The sequence below is a fragment of the Panthera uncia genome, assembly GCF_023721935.1.
Source record: "Panthera uncia isolate 11264 chromosome D3 unlocalized genomic scaffold, Puncia_PCG_1.0 HiC_scaffold_8, whole genome shotgun sequence".
Lineage (NCBI taxonomy): Eukaryota > Metazoa > Chordata > Mammalia > Carnivora > Felidae > Panthera > Panthera uncia.
This window is the reverse complement of record NW_026057586.1, coordinates 80,302,909-80,328,811: the sequence shown is the minus strand read 5'-3', so window position 1 is coordinate 80,328,811 and position 25,903 is coordinate 80,302,909. Positions and strand designations below refer to the sequence as shown.

Here is a 25,903-nt window from a genome sequence, read left to right as displayed (position 1 = left end):
CCGGGAGGCAGACTGGACCGGAACTCAGGCCGTGTGCTTACACTATGTGCTGTGGGCGTGTGCGGTGAGCGGGAGACGGGGCCCCTACCAAATCTGGAGAAGAGCTGTCCCAGGTCTTCCTCGGTGCTGCTGTAGGGCAGGTTCCGTACGAAGAGCCTCCCAGAGTCGGCCAGGTCCTCCTCCTCTTCGTTCTCCCCGAGGGTCCGGCCTGGCCAGGGTTTGGCGCTGTTCTTCAAGGGCCCCTTGGCCGTGGGGGCGTTCTTTTCCCTGAACACCTCGATGTAGCGCCCGCCTGCAGGAGGAGGGAGTCAGGGCTCCGGAGCAGGCCCGGAACCTGCCGGGACTGCTGGGTCGCGATCCACACTCCCTTGCCGCCTTCCAGGTGTCACGGCCAAGCCGACAGCACGGGCTCTGGCTCTACTGCTGGGTGGCAGTCTGGGCCGGTGCTGGGCCTGAACCCGGAGGGCCCCCTCCCGGAATCTCACCCATCCGACTTCAACCCTGGGGGAGCCTGCCCCGCCACCCCGGGCCCCTGTGCCGCATCCCCTCTGGGGGCGGGCCCCCCCCGCAGGGCTCGCAGCTCTGCCCGGGCAAGGGTGTCACGTGACAGCCAACGCTGGAGAACTGTCTCTGTGCAGCACCCTGTGCGCCTGATTAGACCCTGATCATCCCCTCCACGTGCAGGTAGTAGGTGCTCGATGAAAACCGACCGCCTGACTTACTAACAAGACTCCTCGGGCTTCCCACCTTTCCTAACAGCACTCGTGTCCTCACTGGGGGGTCACTGGCTGGCCCTGAATCACCTGTCTGCACTGGGATGCGTCACAGACTGCATCCGTGGACATTGTTCGGGTGACCCCCCCCCCCCCACACCGCCCAACGGTGGGAACATGTGCTTGCTGCCCCCTCCACTGAACGGCCTGCCCGCGAAGCCAGAGCCGGCTCCCCTACTCCTCCGGGCTTTGCTCCAATGTCACCTGGGTGCAGCCCAAGTGGATGAAGTCCTGTTTCAAAACGCGGCTCCTCCAATCCCAGCCCATCTGACGGCTGCCTGTCTCTGCCCGCCGCGTGTCAGCTTTCTCTTAACCTCCAGGAGGGCAGAGACAGGTCCGTTCTGCTCACCGCTGTATCCCCCGTGTCGGGAGCAGTGTCTGGCCCCCAGCAGGCCCTCCACAAAACTTCACGGGGCAAATGAAGGAGCCAAGGAAGCCCTGCGAGCAGGGAGGGGCGGGCTTCCTTACCCATGTACTCCCTGTTGCATTTGAGAGCTTGTTTCACTTCCTCCTCGCTGCTGAAATCCACAAAGATGTACCCTGAGGGACGATGACAAAGACAGAATCTGTAGACACGGGTGGGAGTCACCCAGGAGTGCCCGCGCTGTGCTAGGTGTCCGGGGGGAGCCCGAGCAGAAGGTGGGGGGGGGGGGAATCTCCCATTTCTGCCAAGTCTCCAAAACACAAGCTGACTCTCCTGCCCCCTCCCCCTCCCCGCCCCAGGCCAAACTTCTCTTTGCAGGGAGCCAGCGGGGAGACACCGTGGCCCGGCTGTACATGTGGAGGGCCTACAGGAGTCACGAACACGGGAGGCCCTCACCTCCCTTCCAGCCTCACCCCACCCGAACCAGGGCCTGCCCCATGGCCTTCCCTGGAGACGTGCCCGAAGCTGCCGTGTTACGACCTGCTTGGTGCCTGCACGGCCTTCTCCACATCTGTGAGCGCCTGAGGCCCCAACGTGCATACAAAGGAGGACCCAGGAGTCCTTCCTGGAGCCCGGACCGACTGAGGCCTCACACCTCCACCTCACACAAGGCCTCAGTGCTGTCAGGAAGCAGAGCGTCAGGGCGAACAGATGGCAGGGCTGTGACCTCGTCCAAAGCCCACGGTCCGAGGCCTCTATCACAAGGCTGTTTATTCCCTCCTAAGATTCTCCTTCCTGTCTATTCCCAAAGGCAGGCTCCTCATCCGTCCCCATAAACATCCTCCCCCCCCTTCCCTCTCCCTCTGCCACACCCCAGCCCAGCCTACCGCTCTGATCCTTCCCAGGAGGGCTGCAAAGCCCCACCCGGCCCACGGCCCCAGGACCCTCCTGTCACCAGCCAGGGGTCCGTTCTATATCCAACTGTGGCCTCCCTATGCTTTAAGCCACTGGCAGGGTCCTGCACCCAGGCTGAAGTCCACGGTCATTAGCAAGCCCCAGGCCTGGGGGCCAGGTCCTGGGTCCTCACCGGCTATTCTAAGGGGACATTCTGCCCCTCCTCAAAAGCGTCATGGTCACATGCCTGCTCCCTCCAGTTCCCAGGCCTCCAATAGGGTTTAATAGCAGCTCTTGGGGAGTGTGCATAGGCGTTCAACCCTGTTTAGATGCTGTGTGTGTACTAACTCACTAAACGAGTTAATACAATTTAATGAGGCAGGACGCCCTACTACACAGTTGAGCAAACTGAGACAAAGTCCCTCATCCCTGGGCACAGGGCTCGCGAGCGGCCAAGCTGGGATCTGAGCCCAGGCAGGTGCTCGTCACCCCATCCTCCACCTCGCTCGGAGAGCTGGGCAAGGAGGGAGGGCTGGCAGGTGGAGCGGACCCGCCTGGGAGGCAAGGTTGCGTGCTCAGAGACCGGGGAGGAAAGATGACAAGACCCTCCCAAAGTAGGAGCCCTTGCGTCCCTAGACATCAGCCACAGTTCCTGAACCCTCCGCCCATGCCAGAGTCTTCTCGCCCAGGATGCCCTGCATGGCCAGTGCCGGCCTCCCCATGGCCGGAGGCCCTCAGTGCATTCCTCCATATCCTGCAGCCTCCCGGCCTGGCCAGCGGGTAGGCTCTCCAAGCTCAGGCCCTTCTTTCCAGCATGCTCCCCACCCCTCCGAAGCCTAGAGAGGGGGCCGGCCACCAGGAGTGGGAAGGGGCGCAGAAGAGGGCAGCACAGGGGCAATACCACACATTCTCAGCAACTCAACAGTGCTGCCCATGGACCCGGCCCAGAAAACCCCAGGACCAAGGACATCTGCTTTTTTTTTTTTTTTTAATGTCTACTTATTTTTTTTTTCAAAGAGAGAGAAACAGAGTGCAAGCAGGGGAGGGGCAGAGACAGAGGGAGACACAGAATCTAAAGCAGGCTCCAGGCTCTGAGCTGTCAGCACAGAGCCCGACGCAGGGCTCAAACCCACGAACCGTGAGATCATGACCTGAGCCGAAGTCGGACGCTTAACCACCCAAGCGCCCAGGGGTATCTGTCTAAACAGAACAGGTGAGCCGACGAGCGCAAGTGTGGGCTGAGGTGGGGAGGGGAGAGAAGAGGAACAGGTTAAGACGACCCGCCAGGCCGCCAGGGAGGCTGGCCCTGGTCCTGAGCGCTTCAGCCCGTCCACTGAACGGGGCCCCGCAAACCACAAACCCAGCAGCTGCCCTGAGCCTCCATCGATACCGCCTGCCTCCCCCTCAAGCTGGCACCGGCCTTACCTGTCTTGTTCCCGTGAGCATTTCTCACTATTCGAATGGCCACTGGTCTCAGCGGGGCCAGGAATTCCATGACATTCTTCTACAAGAAGAAAAGGTTTTCCTCCTTTATCGACCCAGTAACAGACGTGCAACCCCATCAAGAAACGGGGGCCAAATTTCTGAATTCAGAGAGGTCCCCACAGCGGCTTACCCTTCAGCATCTCTCGCACCTCTAAACAATACGTATCTTTTCCCCTTCGTAAAACTACCTTAGAAAAGGTTTGTAAAAAAAAAAAAAAAAAAATTGGGAGTGAAAAGTATGAATATATCTGTAGAGTAGTAACGTCCCAATCAGCATTTTCAGGCGTGGTTTCTGATCTTTTTTCTTTTTACATATTTGGGATTAACTCTTTTGTCACTTCTCATTAATGCACGAATATCTGTCCATGTTACTTCTTCAAGGTGACACATAGAAACTTAAAGGGCTGTTGTAGACAGTCCCCGATTTTCTGAACTCTTTCTGTTTTGGACTAAAGGTGATTTAAACACACTTTCTTTTTTCTCTTTTTTCTTTTTTTTAATGTTTTATTTATCTTTGAGAGAGAGAGAGAGAGAACGAGAGAGAGGGTGACAGAGAATCCAGAAGAGGCTCCCGGCTCCAAGCTGTCAGCACAGAACCTGATGTGGGGTTCGAACTCATGAACCACAAGATCATGACCTGAGTCGAAATCGGACACTTAACCAGCTGAGCCACCCAGGCACCCCAAACACATTTTCTTAAGATGCCCACAAATGTACACAATATTAGCAAATGCCGAAAAGTACAAAACAAGAAGTCAAAAATGGCCCCGGTTTCCAATGCCCAGCTCACTTTTGTTGGCTTTTTATTAAAAATGAAAGTAGGGGAACCATTCTCATTTGTGTACTGGCTTTTAAGCCTGTTAGAGAAGCTTCAAAGGTGCAAGCCACCGTAAAAATCAAGGCACAGAAGACGAATGGAAGAAGTCCAGTAAAGTTGGGAATGTGTGCTGTTACTGCCCCCATTTTTAAAAATGTCAAATTACCAAATTCTCCCCCCCAAAAAACCTTTTTCCTCATTTTCATGTGCCTACTGAGAAATCTAGCATATGACGGAAGGTGTGTCCTCTTTATGGGGCACCGGGGCGGCTCAGTCGGTTAAGCGTCGGACTCTTTTGACTTCAGCTCAGCTCCCGATCTCACAGTTCCAGAGACTTGAGCCCTGCACTGGGCTCTGTGCTGACAGTGCACAGCCTGCTTGGGATTCTCTCTCTCTGCCTCTCCCAGGCTTGCACTCTCCCTCCCACAAAATAAACATTTAAAATTAAAAAAAAAAAAAAGGTGTTATCTCTTGGAAAAAAAAAAATTCATCAATCTACACTCTTCTGTATGTTGCATGTTTTACTTGATGGTACATCCTGGGGACCTTCCATACCAGGACATTCTTTTAAGTGACATATCATATCCTACTGTTTCAATGTGCCCCACCTTAGTTAACTCCAGCTAACTAAACTCCAGTTCGCGCGAGTCAACGAGACCTTGTGTTTTTCAGTACGGGCACTACGGAAATTTGGGGCCTGATGATCTGTCCTGTGCACTACAGGATGCCTGGCAGCATCTCTGCCCTCTGCCCCCAGATGCTCCCTCCTCGGCTGCAACAATTGAAGCCATCTCCAGATATTGTCAAGTGACCCCTAGAGGGGGCACACCATCCCCAGCTGAGACCCCCTAACTTAGCCACTTCTTTTTTTTATTTATTTTTTAATGTTTATTTTTGAGAGAGAGAGAGCAAGCAGGAGAGGGGCAGAGAGAGAGGGAGACACAGAATCTGAAGCAGGCTCTGGGCTCTGAGCTGTCCGCACAGAGCCTGACATGGGGCTCGAACCCACGAACCGTGAGATCATGACCTGAGCTGAAGTCGGACTGAGCCACCCAGGCACCCCTAACTTAACCACTTCTTTAAGGACAAAGTGTAAAGGTTGTTTACTGGTTTTTGTTTTTGGGGTTTTTTTTTTTTTTTTTTGCGTTTCTAAATAACACAACATAAATTGATGCATTAAGTTACCAATTAAATAGTAACACGAAAAGGCTGCAGTGAACATTCTTGCACTGAAATCTTGGTGTATGTGAGCCGTTCGCCTACAGCAAACTCCTAGCATTAAAATTGCTGGGCCAACGGACTTCAAGCTGTATTACAAGCTGTAATCATCAAGACACTATGGTACTGGCACAAAAACAGACACTCAGATCAATGGAACAGAATAGAGAACCCAGAAATGGACCCATAAACGTATGGCCAGCTAATCTTTGACAAAGCAGGAAAGAATATCCAATGGAATAAAGACAGTCTCTTCAGCAAGTGGTGCTGGGAAAACTGGACAGCGACATGCAGAAGAATGAACCTGGACCACTTTCTTACACCTTTCACAAAAATAAACTCAAAATGGATGAAAGACCTCAAAGACAGGAAGCCATCAAAATCCTCAAGGAGAAAGCAGGCAAAAATCTCTTTAACCTCAGCTGCAGCAACTTCTTACTCAACACATCTCCAGAGGCAAGGGAAACAAAAGCAAAAATGAACTACTGGTACCTCATCAAAATAAAAAGCTTCTGCACAGCGAAGGAAACAATCAGCAAAACTAAAAGGCAACTGACAGATTGGGAGAAGATATTTGCAAATGACCTATCAGATAAAGGGTTAGTATCCAAAATCTATAAAGAACTTATCAAACTCAACACCCAAAAAACAAATAATCCAGTGAAGAAATGGGCAAAAGACATGAATAGACACTTCTCCAAAGACATCCAGATGGCCAACCGACACATGAAAAAATGCTCAACATCACTCATCATCAGGGAAATACAAATCAAAACCACAATGAGATACCACCTCACACCTGTCAGAATGGCTAACATTAACGACTCAGGCAACAACAGATGTTGGCAAGGATGCGGAGAGGATCTCTTCTGCGTTGTTGGTGGCAATGCAAGCTGGTGCAGCCACTCTGGAAAACAGTATGGAGGTTCCTCAAAAAACTAAAAGTAGAACTACCCTACGACCCAGCAAGTGCACTACTAGGCATTTATACAAGGGATACAGGTGTGCTGTTTCGAAGGGACACGTGCACCCCCATGTTTACAGCAGCACTTTCAACAATAGCCAAAGGATGGAAAGAGCCGAAATGTCCATCGAGGGATGAATGGATAAAGATGTGGTATATATACACGTAATGGAGTATTACTCAGCAATCAAAAAGAATGAAATCTTGCCATTGGCAACTACGTGGATGGAACTGGAGGGTATTATGCTAAGTGAAATTAATCAGTCAGAGAAAGACAAAAATCCTAGGACTTCGCTCATATGAGGACTTAAAGAGACAAAACAGATGAACACAAGGGAAGGGAAGCAAAAATAACATAAAACCAGGGAGGGGGTACAAAACAGAAGAGACTTAAATACAGAGAACAACAGAGGGTTCCTGGAGGGACTGTAGGAGGAGGAATGGGCTCAATGGGGGAGGGGCACGAAGGAACCTACTCCTGAAATCACTGTTGCACTGTATACTAACTAACGTGGATGTAAATTTAAGAAAAAAAAAAATGCTGGGCCAAATGTATGTGGCTTCTTAATTTTGACGGACGCTTCCAAACTGCCCTCCAAAAGGCTGCATTGCACACTTCTTCCGACAGCCTGCCAAAGTATTATCGAACTTTTAAAATGTTTGCAAAACGTAATCTTCCAGATTGGACCTGTAGTTCTTCAACTCTGAGTGAACTCAAGTATCTTTACCGGCTCATATGAGCTCTTTTCCTTAAAAGACCTCCTAACCTTTTGTCCATTTTCCTTTCAGGTCACAGGTCCCAATACCAACCTATTTATTTGTAAGTTAAAGAGACCTGCCTGTTCTTTGGTGATGAATGTCTGTCATCTCTTGACTTTATGACATCTGTCGTCCTACAGAAGGTTTTAACTGCTGTGCAATTAATCCATGTTCTTCCTTACAGCCACCAAGTTCTGCAACAGCTTGGAGGGCAGCGTTTCATACTAATATGATAAGTAAATTCACCCCATGCTTCCTCCTGTAACTTTCATAGTCTCGTTTTTTAAAGCTTTCGGTACATCTGAAATTTATCTTGCTGTAAGGAGTAAGGCAGGAATCCATCTTTCATTCTGCAGAAAAGCTCACCAATTGTCCCATTATTATGTATAGAAAAATCTCTCTTCTCATTGATGTGGACCACCCCCATGACACTAAAGTAAATGCCGATATAAATTTGAGTTTATTTCTGGATTCTATCGTATTCCATCAATCTGTCCACAACTTTGCTTGAACCAAACTGTTTTAAATGCTATAGCTTCAATCAGGTTTCAGTATCTTGTAGACAGAGGTCTATTCTTGCAGGATATTCCCCATTGTTACACCATCCCCTCTCGTGATGAACTTAATTCTTCTGTAAGAATTGGTATCTTTAGTTTCCAAAAATGTATGGCTTTCCATTTATGCTAAGTATTCTTTTAAGAATCCCTCACTGGAATTTAACGTTTCCTTTATACAGAACCTATAAAACTTTCATTAGAGTATCTATAAAGCCTCCCTTCACACACACACACACACACACACACACACACACACACACAATGTTCATCAGAATATCTAGAGGCAGGTTTTCTTTCTGGCTTAAACACAAATCTTTTCTTCCACTGTATTTTGTTTTTGTTCATAGAGAGGGAAAAAGTGACTATTTTTTATGGCATTAGTTTTGCAAAAAGACATCTAACGTTTACTTATTTACATTTTTTAATTTTTTTAGGTTTACTTATTTTTTGAGAGAAAGAGAGAAAGAGCAAGCTGGGGAGGGGCAGAGAGAAGGAGAGAGAGAATCCCAAGTGTAGGCTCTGCACTGTCAGCACAGAGCCCAACCTCACGAACTGTGAGATCACGACCGGAGCCGAAATTGAGAGTCGGATTCTTAACCGACGGAGCCACCCAGGTGCCCCATCACGTTTACTTATTAAGTAAAGCATGATTCTCTGCATGTTTGATATTGAAAGGATTCTGACTCTAAATTACCCGATAATTCAGAGAGTCTAGTGAGACCCAAATACTGACGGCAGAGATGAACTTGGATGAGCTTAATTTTTAAGAATCGGTAAATACAGACTATCAAAACAGAGGAACACTTCGAGTGGAAAAAAAAGGGCAAAGATATATATGGTTGGGCACTTTGTAAAAGAGGATGAATTGCAAATGTGATCGGCCCCACCAATGATTTAAAATATAAATTAGGATGAGGTGCCATTTTCTCCTGTCACGTTGACACAGGTGAACACCCGGGGTTCACAGAAGCGGGCATTTCCATACGTTGCTGAAGACAGTGTAAACCAGCAATATGCTTGAGGGCAACTGACATTCGGTATCAAAGCCTTGAAAGTGCCCGTGCGTGCGCCTGCGTGATATCTGTCTGAAGCAAGGGTTGGCAAACTGTGGCCCGCAGGCCAAATATTGCCCATGGCCTGCTTTTGCGTGACCTGAAAGCTAAGAGTGGTTTTCCATTTCTGAAGGGTCATTTAAAATAAAGAAATGTGGGGGCGCCTGGGTGGCTCAGTCGGTTAAACGTCCGACTTCGGCTCAGGTCACGATCTCGCGGACCGTGAGTTCGAGCCCCACGTCGGGCTCTGGGCTGATGGCTCAGAGCCTGGAGCCTGCTTCCGATTCTGTGTCTCCCTCTCTCTCTGCCCCTCCCCCGTTCATGCTCTGTCTCTCTCTGTCTCAAAAATAAATAAAACGTTAAAAAAATTTTTTTTAAATAAAGAAATGTGGTCCAGATACCATAGGGCCCCCAAAGCCTAAACTCTGTGACCTCTATGGAAAAAAATCTGACCTCTGGTCTCAAGGAATGCTGACTGCATTATTATTAACAGCGAAGTCTGGAAACAACTCCCAGGTCCCACCTTTGGGGACTGGGGGAGCACATATCACAGTGCGTCCAGAGTAAGTCACGTGCAACGTGAACAACGACGCTGGTGGTGTAGGATGCAGAATATTCTACACCACGCCCCCTCCCGATGAACTTACTCTTTTACAAGAATTAGTATCTTTACTTTCTAAAAACGTGTGGCTTTCCATTTATGTAAGTGTTCTTTTCAATCCCTCCCTGGCTTGCTTTCTCTTTCTCTCAAAAAGTAAATAAACATAAAAGAACTTGAAAATAGTAATTAAGTAAACATTAGATGCCTTTTTGCAAATCTAGTGACATAAAAAACAGTCACTTTTTGTCCTCTCTAGGACCAAAAACAAAACGCTGCAGGATATTCAGCATTCAAAAATATTGTTGACATATTTGAAGTTTGAAAATAGTTTCTACTGTAGGAATGCTTTTTAAGCTAGAAGACGGTGATCATTGTTTATATGCTAAGAAAAAACTGTCTAAGATCAACTCAGAATTTATTAGTGGTTCTCACTGAGTGAGATACAGGGATATGCGGGGGGGGGGGGGGGGCATGTGGGTGTGTAGGAAGTTGTCCTGCTTTGCCTGGGACAGTCAGTAATTACACCCGCAGGAAGTACCCCTGTGTCCTGGCTCCCTATCTGGTGAGCATTCCTCTCACCCTCAACTTGATTAAAGAACATTTTATTTACCTTTTTTTTTTTTAATGTTTATTTTTGCAAGAGAGAGACAGAGACACAGCATAAGCAGGGGAGGGGCAGAGAAAGAGGGAGACACAGAATCCGAAGCAGGCTCCAGGCTCCGAGCTGTCAGCCTAGAGCCTGACGCGGGGCTCGAACTCACAAACCACAAGATTAGGACCTGAGCTGAAGTCAGATGCTTAACCGACTGAGCCACCCAGGCGCCCCTTGAACTTTTTTAATGTTTATTTTGTTTCTGAGAGAGAGAGAGAGAGACAGAGCATGAACGGGGGAGGGGCAGAGAGAGAGGGAGACACAGAATCGGAAGCAGGCTCCAGGCTCTGAGCCGTCAGCCCAGAGGCCGACGCGGGGCTCGAACTCACGGACCGCAAGATCGTGACCTGGGCCGAAGTCGGACGCCCAACCGATGGAGCCACCCAGGCGCCCCAAAAGAACGTTTTATAGGTTCATCCTAGTTCTAAGTAATTTTACCTTATTTAGCTACTTAAAAAAAGTCTTCTACTGTAAACTTTTGTGACTTCCATAAAGGAGGGAATCTGAAGAGTTCTCTGCTGTGTAAACCCAGAATCTAACACTACGGCCTGCAGGCCAAAAGCGGCTGGCAGCCCGTTTTTGTCAGTCAAGTTTTTCTGGCGCACAGCCATGCCTATTTGTGTACCTATCGTCGAGGGCGGTCTCTGTGTTGCCACAGCGGGTTGGGCAGTCATAACAGGGACCGTATGGATCACAAAGCCCTGAGTGTTTACCAGCTCATCCTTTTCAGACGTTTTCACCAGAGAATGTCTCCACGTAACCAGGGGATGAAACTGGTCTTTCTCGGTCTCTGTTTCCTGACCCTGTCAACGCCCGAGATCGGAAGCTCCCAATTTGACCCCAATGCCTTCCAGTTCAAGTCCTCAACTGGTCCTGAAGTCCCCATGCAGCACAGCGTCCTGGAATCCTCACCCCCGTCCCCTGCTCTCCCAGGGGCTCCTTCCCCTCGTCACGTTGTCGGCACCTACCTCCGTGACATTGAACGGGGCTCCTCGCAGCCTCACGGTGTGGGGGGTGGTGGGTTCCTTCTGGGTTGCTGGTTTGTCTGCCTGAACGACAGCAAGAACAGAAAGGGCCACAGTGAGTTTCTTGCCACAGCTGCAGGAGGTGGCCCTTCCAGACGCCTCGGCAAGGACTCAGAGGCACGTGCTGCCAGGGCGAGCCGCGGGACGCTGACAAGCATCACGCCGGCCGTGGAGGTGCCGTGTGGCTGGCGTGGAGGTGAGGGCGTGCTAACAGGGGCTCCAGGCTACAAGGAGGGGCAGAGGGCCCGGGATGGAGCCTTGAGGTACCGCGACAGTCGCTACCATTGACTGAGGGCTTGCTCTGTGCCCGACACTGTCCGAGGCACTTTGCAAACGCGGCTGGCCTGCTGAATCTTCAAAACAACCTTAGACGATTATGGGTTCGGGATCTTCTTTATAATGCCGGAACCCAAACCGCCAGGAAAAAAGGTAGGTTTTCTATAATCTCTTTGGCAACAAAACTTGCCCTGACTTGAAGTCACCTGCCAGGACAACCTGCCCTCAGCTGATGCGAGGCAACCTACAGGCGACCCTTACCCTGAGGGCAGGAGTGGTCCTTTGTGGTTTCACTGCAGAAACAGAAGTATGTGATGACGGACCGGACCCCACTGCGGGTGCCACACCGCCAGGGGGATCTTCCTGATCTCTGAAACTTCCAGGGCCAGCAGGTGCACCGGCACAGGGGTTTGGGAAACCGGACACAGAGGCCACTGCTATGCTGAGTGTCATCTCAGACGAGGAGAAGCACCCTCACCCCGGGTCCCACGGCTACTCTGTGTCGGGGCTGAGATCTGAACCCACAACTCTAGGAACTCGACATTAGTCCCGAATATACATTTTTAGGAGAAAAGGACGGAGTGTGCAATCGGAAGGGGCCGAAAATGAAGGACGGAGAAGAATGAAGAAAGAAAAAGAGAGAGGACATGTGGCACCTTGAAGGGAGCTGGCTGGGGTATAGGGAGGTGAGGGCATGGAGCCCAAACACGACCCACCGGGTCCCTAAGCAGAGAGAACGCCCTGGTGGGGGACAAGGCGGCCGTCCCTGAAGGTCGCACCCACGTTTATAATGTAGACTTCAGAGCCCAGCAGTCGTGACCCCACGACTTCCCAGCCATGACCTTGGCCAAGTCGCTTCCCTCCTCTGGGCCTCGGTTTCCTCACCTACAAAATGGGACAGGAATCCCTGCATGCCCCGGCTCCCCAGAAGGCTGTCCTAAGAGTCCACGACGAACGACAAAGCGCGCGTTGTACCCAGCATGTAGTAAGCACTCAATTAATCCCATCGGTATTGCCGACCGTGGGCTCACACCCGCCTGTCCTGCTATGAAACATAAAGCATCACCTGCTCCTACCTCTCAACCGGCTCATTAACACCCCTCAGCTCCGGAAGGCAGGTGGCCTCTCCACGTTGCCACGGAAAATAAACTCGGAGGGGAGAAGTGCTTGCTCTAGGTCCCACGGTGAGCAAGTGGCAGGGCTGAGCCGCAGAGCGGTCTTTCCTTTATGATACCCGCCGCCAGCCAAGGGGCCGCAGCGAGCATGGGCGAGGACGAGGGCACACGTCCCCTCCCCGTCCTCCCTCTGCCTCCCGAGCACCCGTGCACGTCCTCACGCACACACCTCAGCTCCGGCCGCCCCCGGCCTCTTGTCCCTGGACGGCGCGTCCTGCTCCGGGCCAGCCGCGCACCCCGCTCCGTCTTGCCGGACGGCCTCGCTCCCGTCCGCACAGCTGACAGCTTCGTCTTCGCTCCCCTCCTCCTCTGAGGATGACAGCGACTCGGACGTGACCATCTTGGATTTCAGGTAGTCCATGTCGGACAGTTCCTGCTGCACGGCCGCCTTGGGTTCACGGCCACCCTCCTCTGCGAAAAGCAGGGGGGGCGGTGAGCGGAGCAGGGGCGGGGGTGGCAGAGGGCCACCGGGGGCAGCCCCGGCGGGTCCTCTGACACGTGACGTTAACCGGGGCGAACTGCGGGGGGTTCCGGTATCTCACGGGCCACGGCTGGTCGAGAGCCACGCGACTCCCCGGGCCGGCCCTGCCCTCGTCAGCCTGCTCTTTCGACTACGGCCTGCGGGACTCTTCTGAGAGCACGGACAGGACCGTCACTCCCGGAGTGGTCTCCAGATGCTCCCAGGACACCCACCCTCTTCCTCGGGCCCACGTGAGCTGCCCGGCTTCTCCCCGGCAGCCACCCCAAACCACGCGGGGTCCCCTCGAGCTCCTGCACTTCCCTCTGCCCTGTGCCCTGGCCACCCTCTGCCAGCGACCCGCTTCCCGCGCCTCCCCTGCTGTATCCCACCAGCTCCCAGCGAGTCGTCTGGACTCCAGTGTTGCCAGAAGCTTTACCAGGCCTGAAATTCACATGGAAGTCATTCTCCCGCCTCAAAGCAAAATCGACGCCCGACCCACGACCACAGCAACTGCCACTCGGGATGGCGACTGCTCCCGCTCGCATCCCCCCCCCCCCCCCCCCCGCGACGTGGCCGTGGGCCCCTGCTGAGGACAGAGGTGCCCTGCCTCACCGCCTTCAGGCCTCCGCTCTACGGTCCCCTCCTCAAGAGGCCTTCCCCGGGAGCTCTCCTCCCCCCTTTCCTGCTTTCTCTCTGTGGCGCCCGTCTTCAGGCACGTCGTCAACACTGAACTTCATCTCCTGTGGTTTCTCTCCCCACCACTGGAATGGAGGCTCCATGCGAGCAGGATTCTTCTGTCTTTTGCTCACTGCTGTGTCCCGAATGCCCAGCATTCAGCGGGTGCCCCATAAATATTTGACTGACTGTGACCAGGCCCGGTCAGGGCATCTTGGGTGGGATAACCACCCCCACTTGAGGACAGCGTCTCTCACAGTCGTCTCCTGTGTCTGGCACTGAGGGGCCCAAGGTCACACCCCTGCTGGTCTGGACACACGCAGGGGCACGCGCTCCGGCAGGGAGGGTGCACGCGGATGCCCTTACCTTCCGGGTCCTCCCCAGGCCCCTCCTCGTCACTCTCCTGCCCCGAGTCGGAGTCGAAGTTCAGGTAGTCACTGGCAGGCCTGCCCTTCCCTTTCGAGGGCTCGGCGTCCAGGGCATCGTTTGCCCAAGTGGCTGTCTGCGTCCGCTTCTGATGAACCGACAGGAACTCCCGGAACTCGGCGTCTTTCTTCAGCTGGTGGCACCGGGGCCGGGGACAAAGGGGGACAGGCAGAGAAGGCTCAGCTAGGGTGCACCCGCCTGCCTCCCCGGAGGATGAGGGCATCCGCCGAGCTCACGTCCCTGGCCTCCTGAGGACCCTGGGGGCAGTTGGTGGTACCCTTTACCAGACTAGAGGACTACAGAGCCACAGACACATGGCAAGGAAGACGAGGCCCACCTCTGCCTGCCAGGCTGCCTCACCCCCTCTGAGCCTGCCGCAGCCCTGCCAGCACCACCCAGGGCACCCACGCTCTCGGCCAACGGGACACACTCACCTTCTCCAGCTCACTCGCTACCTTTTTCGTCTTGTCATCCTGGAAACAGAAGTCGCAGACGGTGAGGGTCACAGATGAGGGGGAAGGGGGGACAGAACGCATTGCCCGGGGAGCACCCGCCTTCAGGAACCACCCGAGGGGGGTGTCTGGCCATTCCCGCTCGCACCGCCCAGCCCATGCAGGGGCCACCACCTTGCTGACATCGGGGATGCGGGTGGGAGTGACCTTCTACGCACTTTCTTAGGTTCCCTCGAGACGGAGTCTTGGCCTTTTGAGGGAGTCTTAGACTGGCTTGTTTTCTGGGCATGCTTGCTCCAGGCCCGGGGCTTTGTCGGGTCCCCAAACGACTTGCAGAACTCCACCTGCGTGGGAGACAGAGGGTGATGGGGACACTGCCACCCGCCCAGCACGGGCGCTCCCCTTCGGCACCTGGGAGCCGGGCCTTTTCACAAAGGTGGCTGTCACTTGCTGGCTGAGTCGGCTGAAGCAAATCACAACCGATCCTTGAACCACAACCCCCGAGTTCCTGTCTCCACTCCTGGCCCGATCACCCAGGTCGAAGGTCGCAGCCACTTAACCTTTCCAATGTTCAAAGTGGGGAGGGTGGGGGTCGCTCCCACCTGCAGAGGGCTCAGACTGCCTGGCGCGTGGAACTTGTGGGTGAGTGCAACGATTCTGATGACTTTAGCGAGGACGGGCAAAGGCCGGCAGGGACTACAGATGCCCCTGGGACAATACGAGTTGGAACCGTGCCGGTCCTCTTGTATGCAGATTTTTTTTTTTTTTTTTTGCTATATACAGTACAGCATCGTGAATGTCTTTTCTCTCATGATTTCCTTAATGTGTTTGGGGTTTTTTTTTAGCTTATTTTATCGTAAGATTACAGCACAGAACACATATAACATGCAAAATACACGTTGACTGTTACCAGTAGGGCTCCTGGTCAACAGTAGGCTATTAGTAGTTAGATTTGGGGGGAGTTGAAAGTTCTGCACGGATTTTTAATTGCGCAGGGGGTCGGCTCTGGAGCCCGAGTTCTTAGCCATCCAGCCCCCAGGGGGGCTGACGCAGGGGGTCGAGGCTAAGCTAGCGGCCTCCCGGATCACTGTAATCCGTGGGGCAAGCTCAGCTGGCCCCAGAGGACAGCTCTGGGGTGACGAGACAGGGGGGCGACCGCTCGGAAGCCCGGAAGTGCTTGGTGTCCAGCCTGAGCCGAGAGCCACGCTTTCTGCCACACTCAGGAGTGCCGGGCGGCCACCTCTGCCCCCTGGGGACAGACTACCATCCTGACACACCCCTTTGTAGGGATTTTCAAAATAGTTCTGTTTCTGTAGCAGTGACATGTGTTCAACGTATGAAACTTAAATCAACAGAGGAAAGTACAAGTGGAAAAAAAAAAAGAACCAAACAAACAAAAACCCGTTTTTACCCTGACCCTTATGACCCGGAGGGAGAAATTAACGTTTTGGTAAAAATCCTTCCACGTGGCTCTCTTCACATCACACACTTGTAGACTGAAAAATACGAATTGTCTGAATGGGATCGCACGATACACACTTGTCCAACATCCGGTTTTCTCTTCTTACCAGAGCGTTAAGGGTGTTTTACCAACTCATTAGATGTACGTGAGTGACACGGGCAGGACCTCCTCCTCCAGGAAGCTCTCCTGACCCCTTCCCAGGCCAGGACCCGGGCCCCCTGGCGCTTCCCCGTCACAGCGCTGACAACACGGACTGAAAGCGGCCTATTCACCCATGAGGACGGGGCCAGGGGCACGATGTTTCTCTAAACCCCAGCATCGGGTGGGCGCTCCCCGCCCCCACGCTGAGTCCCACCCCGCCCCCACGCTGAGTCGGAAACCGCGGAGAAAGCTCTCCAGGGGATTCGTATGCAGGAAGTTTGAGCACCGGTGAGGTGGACCGGGGCAGCATGGTCTGGAAGCAGCCAGGCTCCGGACAGGAGCGGAGAGGGGAAGGTCAAGGGGGGTCAGGTTCGACGGGCAGGCGGAAGTGGACTCACCACGATCCGGGACGTGTCGATAAAACTCCTGTTGAAATGGTTCAGTGCCGATCGGGCCTCTTCCTCCGACTTGAAGCCGATGAAGCCAAACTTACGGAACTTGCCGTCTTTGGTGAACTTCAGGCTGCAGTCGGTCAGGGCGCCAAAGGAGGCAAACAGCTGCCTGAAACGCTCCTCCTTCATCTGGGACGGAAGGGGCGCAGTGAGGGAGGAGTCCTCAGAGCCAAGGGAGCAAAACCGGGCTGGAAACCCCGAGGCCCTGGGATTCCCTGTTAGGATAAGGAGAGCGAACACATCGGGAGGTCAGCCCTGTGGCCACTCCACAGCCAACACCTGATAAAGATAAATGTCAGGATAAATGCGTGAACAAATGAACATGGTATAGGTTACATGCGTTTGCTCATTGTGGTGGACGGTCGATGTCCACATCCTAATCCCTGGGCCCCGTGAGTATATGACTGCTGATGGCAAAGGCATTTCACAGATGTGATTACATTAAGGATCCTGAGACGGGGACGTTCTCCTGGATTATCCGGGTGGATCTGAGGTCCATGTTCCACTATACGAGAGAGACAGGAGGGTCAGGGCCGGAAAAGGTGATGGGATGTTGGAGACAGAAAGAGACTGCACGATGCCATGCTGTTGGCTTTGACCATTCAGGAGGTGGCCAGAAGCCCAGGAGAGCAGGCAGCCTGGAGAAGCTTAAAAAAGGCAAGGAAACAGATTCTCCCCGGGGGGTCTCCAAAAGGAACGCGGCCCTACCAACACCTTGATTTTAGGATTTCAGCACCGGGGTGGCTCAGCCGGTTAGGTGTCCGACTTTGGCTCAGGCCATGATCTCACGGTTCACAGGTTCGAGCCTCACGACAGGCTCTGCACTGGTGTTGTGGAGCCTGCTTGGGATTCTCTCCCTCTCTCTTCCTCTTTCTCTGCCTCTCCCCCACATGCACCCACTCTCTCAAAACTAACTAATAATAAGATTTAAAAGAAACAACAAGGTGCCCTGCCCTCCAAAACTGTAAGATTACCAATGTGTGTTGTCTAAGCCACTTCGTTTGTGGCAATTTCTTGTAATAGCAATAGAAAACTAATTCATTAATGTTCTTAGGATTTGGTCACGGGGCCCACACTATGGAAACTGGCTCCTGGCCCTCATCCTCACTCCAGCCAGGCCACCCATCCAATTCAGTGAGTTTTTTATTTTTTTTTATTTATTTATTGTTTTTTTTAAATGTTTATTTTTGACAGAGAGAGAGACAAAGCATGAGCAGGGAAGGGGCAGAGAGAGAGGGAGGCAGAATCTGAAGCAGGCTCCAGGCTCTGAGCCGTCAGCACAGAGCCCGACGTGGGGCTCGAACCCGCAGACTGCGAAATCATGACCTGAGCTGAAGTCGGACGCTTAACCGACTGAGCCACCCAGGTGCCCCACAGTGAGTTTTTTAAGCAGTGACTGGGAGAACTGTGTGTATGTAGTACTGGGGACACCAAAAACCCCCCAAAATAGCCAATACAAGGTCTAAAATTAAAAAGACTGGAGACCTTGGCAGCCCAGTACGAAGGAAAAACACATTTTCTGAGGCAGGTTCTTAACAACTCTGTAATCATTAAAATCTCGTATCACCCTATGAGTTAGGGATTATTATCCACGTTTTTAGAGAGGAGAAAACGAAGCTCGTGGAGGACCAACGGTCTACCCAAGGTCTACAGGATCGAGGTCTGTGACTCAGCTCAGATACATAAAAGGCAGTGAAATTCATCACCCCCACTACCTGGGAAGAGCCACGCGCAAGTCTGACCCCACCATTCCTCTGTCCAAAACCTCTTGGCGACTTTCGGACGCCAAAGGCTCATGGAGAAGCCGCTAAGGTAAAACACGCAATTCTCCACGACCCGGCCTGACCCACCCCTGCAGTACCACCTCTTGCCAAACTTCTCGAAGCCCTCCCCGACTCCCACCTCTGAGGTTTTACTGGTCGTCTCCTGTGGGTGCAATCTTCCCAAAAGGCCCCGGCTAACCCCTCATTCTCAATTCAGTCATCTCCCCCAGGAGGCCTCTCCCGGACTCCTCAGGTGGGTCAGGTAACCAAGCCGCCTGTGCTCACACAGCACGGGGTCCTACTTCGATCCCTGACCTTATGTCACAGTGATTTGGCTCCTGATCTCTGCTAGACTGCTCGTGCTCTAAGGGAGGGGAGGAGGGGGGACTGAATTTTATCTCCCACTATCTACAATGTCAGCAACATAACAAGTACTCACTACTAAATACGTGTTGGGAAAGAGTTAAGAAAAGTGTATGCTATCGTGCAAAGAGAGGCAGTACGGTGAAGGGGTCAGGAATGCACATTTCTAGAAGCAGACTGCTCAATTCAATCCCTGCTCTTTGAATTACCAGCTGTGTGCGACCTCAGGGAAATCCCTCTCCTCTGCTGTAGTTCGGTTGCTTCACCTTTAAAATGGGCGTAATAACGGAAGCTACCTTGTAGGGCTCTGCTGAGGAATAAATGAGTTACTTTACCGAAAGCTGCCTGGGACGCAGCGAGCTCTCCAAATGTCACCTACTGCTACCATTGGTTTTCGCGAATTCTTTCATTCATCAGACAAGACAAGCAAGGGTAAGAGAGTCAGTCCAACGAGAGAAGAAGCCCAATGAGACGGAAGTTGGGAGGGTAGCTATGCTAAAGTCCTCATCCATCACCGTGAGGCACCAAGAGACACTGCCTAAAGCAGCTGGATGCATCAATGTGTATTCTGAAGGTTTACTCCTTAGGGTAAACAATGGAAGAATTAAAAATAATATAACAGACAGTTAGGGAAAAACAGATGATCAAAATTCCTCACCTTGCTTAGGGGAGGGTCAGCAGACAGTCACTGAGGTAAACAGACCACGAAATGGAGGAGAGAGCACGCTATTTAGACATGAAGAAACACCAATGAGGAGTCCCAAAAACAAACCACTGAAGATGATTCCTCCTGGACAGAAAGACGGAGGCAGGATGGAGCAAAAGATTTTGCTTCTCATTTCATACACCATTGCGCTGTTTGAATTTTTTTTTTTTTTGTAGTGTTTGAATTCTTAAAATCCTGTCATAGGTCCCCCACAACCGCTGGGGGGGGGGGGAGGAGTTACACACACACACACACACACACACACACACACACACACTAAAGCCGAAATGGCTTTGTGTTGTCACTCCTAAGGAGAGAACCTCCTGAGGAATTAGAGTTAAGAGTCCAGAAGACGTCTCATCCCATCCAAAGGGCACATTTTGTATCTTGGGAACGAGCTTACTAGCCACACCAGTGGTGTGGGGGCTCTTCATCCCCACAAAAGTTATAGCAAAATAGGTAAGGATGAACCCCTGGGGCACGCTGCCTCCAGGCATCTGACACCACCTACTTCCCGGCTATTTCTTCACTCATTCGTTCCACATGTTTTTACTGAATGTCTACCACGTGCCAGGTTCTGTGCTGGGCTCTTGAAACAGTGACAAGTGTGACTGGCTCACCCCTCTCTACTTATTGGATAAACGGTTTAAAGCCCTTCACACGCACTCAGTCTCCTTCAATGATGCCCACTGGCCCTAAAGTTGGGAGTCAGGATTGTAACGCAGGTCCTCAACCTAATACTCCCCATTTGCCTCTCCAACAGTTTCCCGAGTGGGAGATGAATACAAGTGCAGGGTCCGACCCAGTCACAAGTCAACAAAAAAACGTGATCGGACCAGAGGGGTTGTGGAAGAGAGTATTCAGCCCACGTGGGGTGTTGGCATCTCCCCCGGAAAAGTTGTCGGGATGGAAGTCAGGTACCCTCGGACCGGCTGTGGAACCTTGAGCGCTCGCTGTCCCCCTCTCCCAACTGTCAAATGGGGGATTTGCCACCGATCCTGCCCTTTTGGGTTTCGAATACGTCCTGAGTCCTGCCCCAGGGCCGAAGCCCCTCAATTCTCCCCAGCCACCTCCTTCCTAGCCCCCAACTGGCTGCTCCCAATTTCAGATTCTCAAGTCCAGGCCCCGCACTCACCCCATTCGGGAGGTTCTTCACGATCAGTCGCGACATGGCGCACGATCCCCACTGGGTTGCGATGCCAGCGCAGGTGGACAGCGTCTTTCACCAACAACTTTCACGCTCCCGCTCTGGGGGCCGCCATCTTTGGCGAGCCGGAACAAGATCACGTGTTTCAGACGTAAGCCCGCCCTCTCCGGAAGCAGGCGTGGCCGAACCGGAGCGACCCAAGGAAGTCACACCCCTCAAGGGGCGGGCCTGAGCGCTTGCATTCTGCGCATGCGCAGGCTGTTTTCGCCTGTAGAAACCCGCGGCCCCGCAGGCGCCCGGGGGCGCTGGTTGGCTGGGGTCTGCGTGTGGCGGGTTGGGCGCTTGAGTGCTGGGGAACACTCGGAAGTCGTTTTAGCCCCCTTCTGTATTTTCTTTTATTATTGAATCCTAAAACAGCCCGAAGAAGGAGGGGGGGGGGCGGTAAGGATTAGGGATGCTTGCCTCCCATTCAGAGATAAGGAAACTGAGGTTCAGAAAGGCTGCCAGACACCATGAATCTATGAGAGCGTCACTTGTAAGTATTAGAACGTGTCCGTTGGAAATAAACATCTCTGTTTTGCGGGCGAGTCCGCTGGGAACCAGATTAAGGCAGCTTGCTCAAAGTCACAGAGCTGTGACATATTAAGTAGTATTAAGTAGTCTTAAGAGCTAGGATTTTGAGGTTCGTTGGTTTCCTACAGGTGCTGTAACATTACCAGAAACGTGGTGAATTAACAGAAATGTATCCCTTCACAGTTCTGGAGGCAGGAGACCCCAAATCAAGGTGTGGGCAGGGCTGCACCCTCCTGGTAGTCTCTAGGGGAATATCCTTCCTTGCCTGGTCCAGCTCCCGGTGGCCCCAGGTGGCCCGTGACTTGTGACGGCATCCCTCCAGTCTTTGCCTCCGGTTGACAATGCCTTCTCCCCTGTGCATCTGTGTCAAATCCACTCCCCTCTCCTTTCTCTTACTGGGCTTAGAGCCCATCTCAAATCCAGGATGATCTCACGTCAAGATCCTTAACTTTCTATCTGCAAGGACCCTCTTCCAACTAAGGTCACATTGGTAGGTTCCAGAGTGTAGGGCATGGGAGTGTATCTCTTTGGGGGACACTATTCAACCCCCTTCATGAGGCTTTATTTGCTTTGTGTAGAGGGTTACTTGGAAGGTCGAATTTCGCCCTCTCCGCCTCTTGTAGTCCCTTCCGAGGAAAGCACACATACACATGTAAAAATGTACCCTCACACGCCTAGAGTGGATGATTTAAGGGGTCACTTTATTCAGCAGATATTTATTGATATTCGTGAAAATGCTCTTTAATTAAATGACAATTAGGGGGTTGTTTTCTGCACACAGAGACCCTGGTCAGGAGGGGCTGAAGCAGGCTTTATAAGGCAGCTCCAGGATATTAGCCTTTTATGAGAGGGCAAGTGTGGGTTGCCCCACCAGTCCTGGCTTCATGTACTTTTATTTTATTATTTTCATGAACTGCCTTTATTAAAATGTGCAACTAAACGTAGCCTTCCCTAAAGAAATTCACAAATCAGAAGGTCTTTCAAAGGTATTAAAAGAAATGGAATGCTCTTTGCCAATCTGTGTGTCCCAATGCTGGGCCAGGAAAATATGGTCGCCACATGTCCGGGTCGGAGGGACTGCTCCTGGGTTGTATTGCATATCCCCGTGCATTTAATAAACAGCCACGTTGTAACGTTATTATTAATCTTCCTGTTCTCCTTCCTTGCCAGGTTGTCTCTTGCCTCCTTTTCTCTCCCAGCAAATATAATCTGGGGGCACCTGGGCCCCACCAGACCGGCCTCTCTGATCACACTCAAGGATTAACAATCAGGTAGGTCTAAGCCGGCTCTACCGGAAGCTGCCATCATGAGTGCACTGGGGACTATGGGAAGTTGTGTCTGGATCGTGAGGGAGTTACCTTCCCAGGGGGAAAAGGCTGCGGGAAGGACTTGGAAGGGTTTGGTAGAGGCAGGATAGAGAGAGGACAGGAGACTGGAGTCTTGATTTCCTCCACATGAAGAGTCTAATTATGAGAAGACATCAGATAAACCCCAAGTGGGGGACATCCAAAAACAAAATCCCTGATCAGGACTCCTCAAAATTGTCAAGAAGCCTGAGAAACTGTCCCGGCCAGGAGGAGCCTGAGGAGACAGGACAACTAAATGTAACATGGGATCCTGGGACAGAGAAAGAGAAAGGCTGAGGACATCCAAACAAAGCATGCCCTTTAGCTAATAATATTGTATCGATTTTGGTTCCATTGTGACAAATGGACCATCGGGATGCTAACCCGCAGGGGAACCTGGGTGCAGAGTGTGTAGGAACTCTAATAGTCTCACAACTTTTCTGTAAATCTAAAATGATTCTAAAAGAGTTTATTAAATCTTTTTTAAGGATATTTTGAAAATTAAAGGGATTTGAGAGGTCGGTATTTATAGATGTGGAATAATCGCTAAGGTGTGTTAGAAAGGGCAAAAAGCAAGGTGCAGAAGAGAGAAGTCTCTCTGCGCCTGCTTGCCTGATACTAACCTGCCCCACCATGAGAAGACCGACCTTTGGAAAGGGCTTCTATACAGTAAAATAACAACGGATGCCTCAAATGCCTTCAGGCATGATCCTTTCTACTTAAGATGTCTCAACCCCCTTCCCAGGGCCCCTGCGAAACCCACCTTCCTTCTCAAAATGTCTTTTGGTAAATGACTTAGATTTTTAAGGATAGATCCAGCAACCATCACTCCTGTTTCCCCATCCAATCTGTTCTCCTTCCTACAGCAAACCACTGTCCAAAGTTCTCATCCATCTGTCTCTCCAGGGACAGCCAAGCCTGTGGTTGTCGCAACAGGAAAGGAGCCACATCAGTGGATGTGTGTGTGGCTCTGTTCCAATAAAACTTTATTGATGGACGCTGCCATTTGAATTTCCTATCGGTTTCATGGGTCCCCAAATAGTACTCGTCTTTTGATTTTTTTTTTTTTTTCAACCACTTAAAAATGGGAAAACCATTCTTGGCTGTGCGGTCATAGAGAAATGGGTGGCTGACCCAATTTGGCCCGGAACATAGTTTGCTGACCTGTACATGGAGGCAACATGGGTAGAGAGCCTTTTCCTTTGAGCACCTTGCTTTTAGCCCTTTCTAATACACCTTAGCGATTATTCCACATCTATAAATACCGACCTGTCAAATCCTTTTACTTTTCAAAATATCCTTAAAAAAATTTAATAAACTCTTAATTTTAGGGTCATTTTAGATTGGCAGAAAAGTTGTGAGAATATTAAGAGTTCCCACGCACCCTGCACCCGGGTTGCCCTGCGGTTCGCGTGGGCGTTCGCGTAGGCGTGGTGCATTTGTCACAATCGAACGGATATTGATACATTATTATTAACTCAAGTCCGTGCTTTATTTGAATGCCCTCAGTTTTCCCCCCCCGCGGAGGTTCTTCTTTCCGTTCCAAGCGTTCCTCTGTTTCTTCCAACAGCAGCTTTTCTGGGGATCCTGACAGCTCGTAGTCTAATGCAACCCAGCAAATATCTGAGTGACTCCCGTGCAGGCACTGGGGCTACAGCAGTTAACAAGACAAGCGCCGTCCCTGTGCTCATGGGGGATCCCACATCAGACAACGAATTCCAAGTGCAGTGAGCACTCTGAGAATTAGGGTGTGGTTCCCCAGGGGACTTGATTGAGGCTGGGGCTTCTAAGAATCCCCGCTGGCCACATACTGGCTGGGTGGCCCCCAGCAAAGTGCTGATCCCTGAGCCTGTTGTCTTTTCTATAAAATTGGGTAACGGCTGTCAACACCCACGTGTCCTCACCGGGCTCCCTGAGGATTAACATTCAGCCCACTTGACTTACCTCTCTCCGTATATTATCGTTATTACAAAACTAGTTGTAATCATCATGGCCCTTCACGCTGAGACTCTTCCCCCCAGATCCAGTCCATAACCACAGTGCAATCATCAAATTCAGGAATGTTTAGCATTGATATAATACTTTTTTTTTCTAACACCGCGTATTCAAATTTCAGCCAGCGCCTCAACCACCATTTTGTCCCCTGGTCTGTGATTCAGCCCAAGATTACACGTGGCAATCCCTTGTCACGTCTCTTTAGCCTCCTTTAATCTGCCAAGATTTCATCAGTGTTTCTTCCCCTGTCGTTACCCTGATGGTTCCGAAGGCTGCAGGCCAGTCATGTTATACACTGTCCCTCAGGGGAGGTCCAGCTGGCATTTCCCCACGACTGAATTGGGGCTATGCTGTCAATCTGTCGCAAAGCGGGTAATGGGAACGCTCGTCAGCAGGGTAAGGGCCGTCTGCCAGGCTCCTCTTCTGTAAAGGTTTTCCCTTTGTCATCTATAAATCACCCATGGGGTTTCTAGAAAATTTGATGGTATTTACAAAGGCTTAGTGGCAGTCGATTTTAGTTTGTACAGGGTTACACGAGTCCCAGACGACTGCCTTTCTATCCATTGACACACAGGGAAACTGAGGCCCCCAAAGGAGGAAACACTAGCTCAAGATCACAGGGTAGAAACCAAGGTCAGGTTCAAGCTGGGCTCCTCTGGCCCCTTCTCACCGGTGGCCATTCCCCGTAAGGGCGGCAAGGGAGGTGCTGGAGACCGTTACCCTGTATGTCACCACCTGACAGTTTCAGTGTGGCCCTGGCCATTCACTGCCCATCACCCCAGAATCCCCTTCCCCAGAAAAGCAGCCCCCTATTCCCAGGAACCTGCAGAGGAACCTTGATGGATGCCGGAGGCCATGGTAACTTGAGACAGGAGACCAGGTGTGAGCCACACCCGTGTGGACATTGGGTAGCTCACCTGTGACCGGTGGCAGCTGAGGACCCCCCCCATCCCCCTGCCTCTTGGCCCTGCTGGGAGCCCACCGTTGGAGATGTGGGGGGCCCTTCTTGCCCTTGGCGGTGAACCGTAAAGATTCACCTGGAGGCACATGGAAATCACAGATCATTCCTCACACAGACTGTGGCTGGGGGGAAACTGAACCCATTCTAAGAAGATATGCCCACGGGGGTCTTATCCCAGGCTCTGGTGCCTCCAAATTCCAGTGCCTGTTGAACCTGGCCTGGAGGCCTGAGACAGGATGATCTGGGGGTAAGACCAGAATCGTTGTCCTTTCTTTTCTTATTTTTTCAGCTGTACTGTGGGCAGATGCCCTGTCTCACATACAGAGGATCAAAAGGCTGGTTTGAGAAGGGAGTTCGTTTCCTGACCGG

At 51.8% G+C, this 25,903-nt stretch overlaps 1 protein-coding gene and 1 long non-coding RNA gene across 3 annotated transcripts in view; one reads left to right on the top strand and one right to left on the bottom strand.

Annotated features, from left to right (window-relative positions):
• The window catches only part of RBM19 (RNA binding motif protein 19), a 147,263-nt gene extending 126,463 nt beyond the window's left edge, over positions 1 to 20,800 (bottom strand). For both annotated transcript variants that reach the window (XM_049619290.1, XM_049619291.1), the window contains exons 1-10: positions 20,648 to 20,800; positions 16,627 to 16,809; positions 14,844 to 14,969; positions 14,608 to 14,646; positions 14,114 to 14,306; positions 12,782 to 13,023; positions 11,105 to 11,185; positions 3,457 to 3,535; positions 1,242 to 1,313; positions 89 to 292 (exon numbers count right to left, since the gene is read on the bottom strand). In XM_049619290.1, coding sequence (XP_049475247.1) covers positions 89 to 292; positions 1,242 to 1,313; positions 3,457 to 3,535; positions 11,105 to 11,185; positions 12,782 to 13,023; positions 14,114 to 14,306; positions 14,608 to 14,646; positions 14,844 to 14,969; positions 16,627 to 16,809; positions 20,648 to 20,683 — 1,255 coding nt within the window. In that variant the 5' untranslated portion in view covers positions 20,684 to 20,800. The remainder of the gene's footprint in view (positions 1 to 88; positions 293 to 1,241; positions 1,314 to 3,456; positions 3,536 to 11,104; positions 11,186 to 12,781; positions 13,024 to 14,113; positions 14,307 to 14,607; positions 14,647 to 14,843; positions 14,970 to 16,626; positions 16,810 to 20,647) is intronic.
• A 123-nt stretch (positions 20,801 to 20,923) lies between these two features.
• Positions 20,924 to 23,583, top strand: LOC125914148 (uncharacterized). The gene is made up of 3 exons (XR_007455221.1): positions 20,924 to 21,194; positions 22,403 to 22,503; positions 23,445 to 23,583. It is a non-coding gene; the product is annotated as an uncharacterized LOC125914148 (long non-coding RNA).
• Positions 23,584 to 25,903: the final 2,320 nt, after the last annotated feature.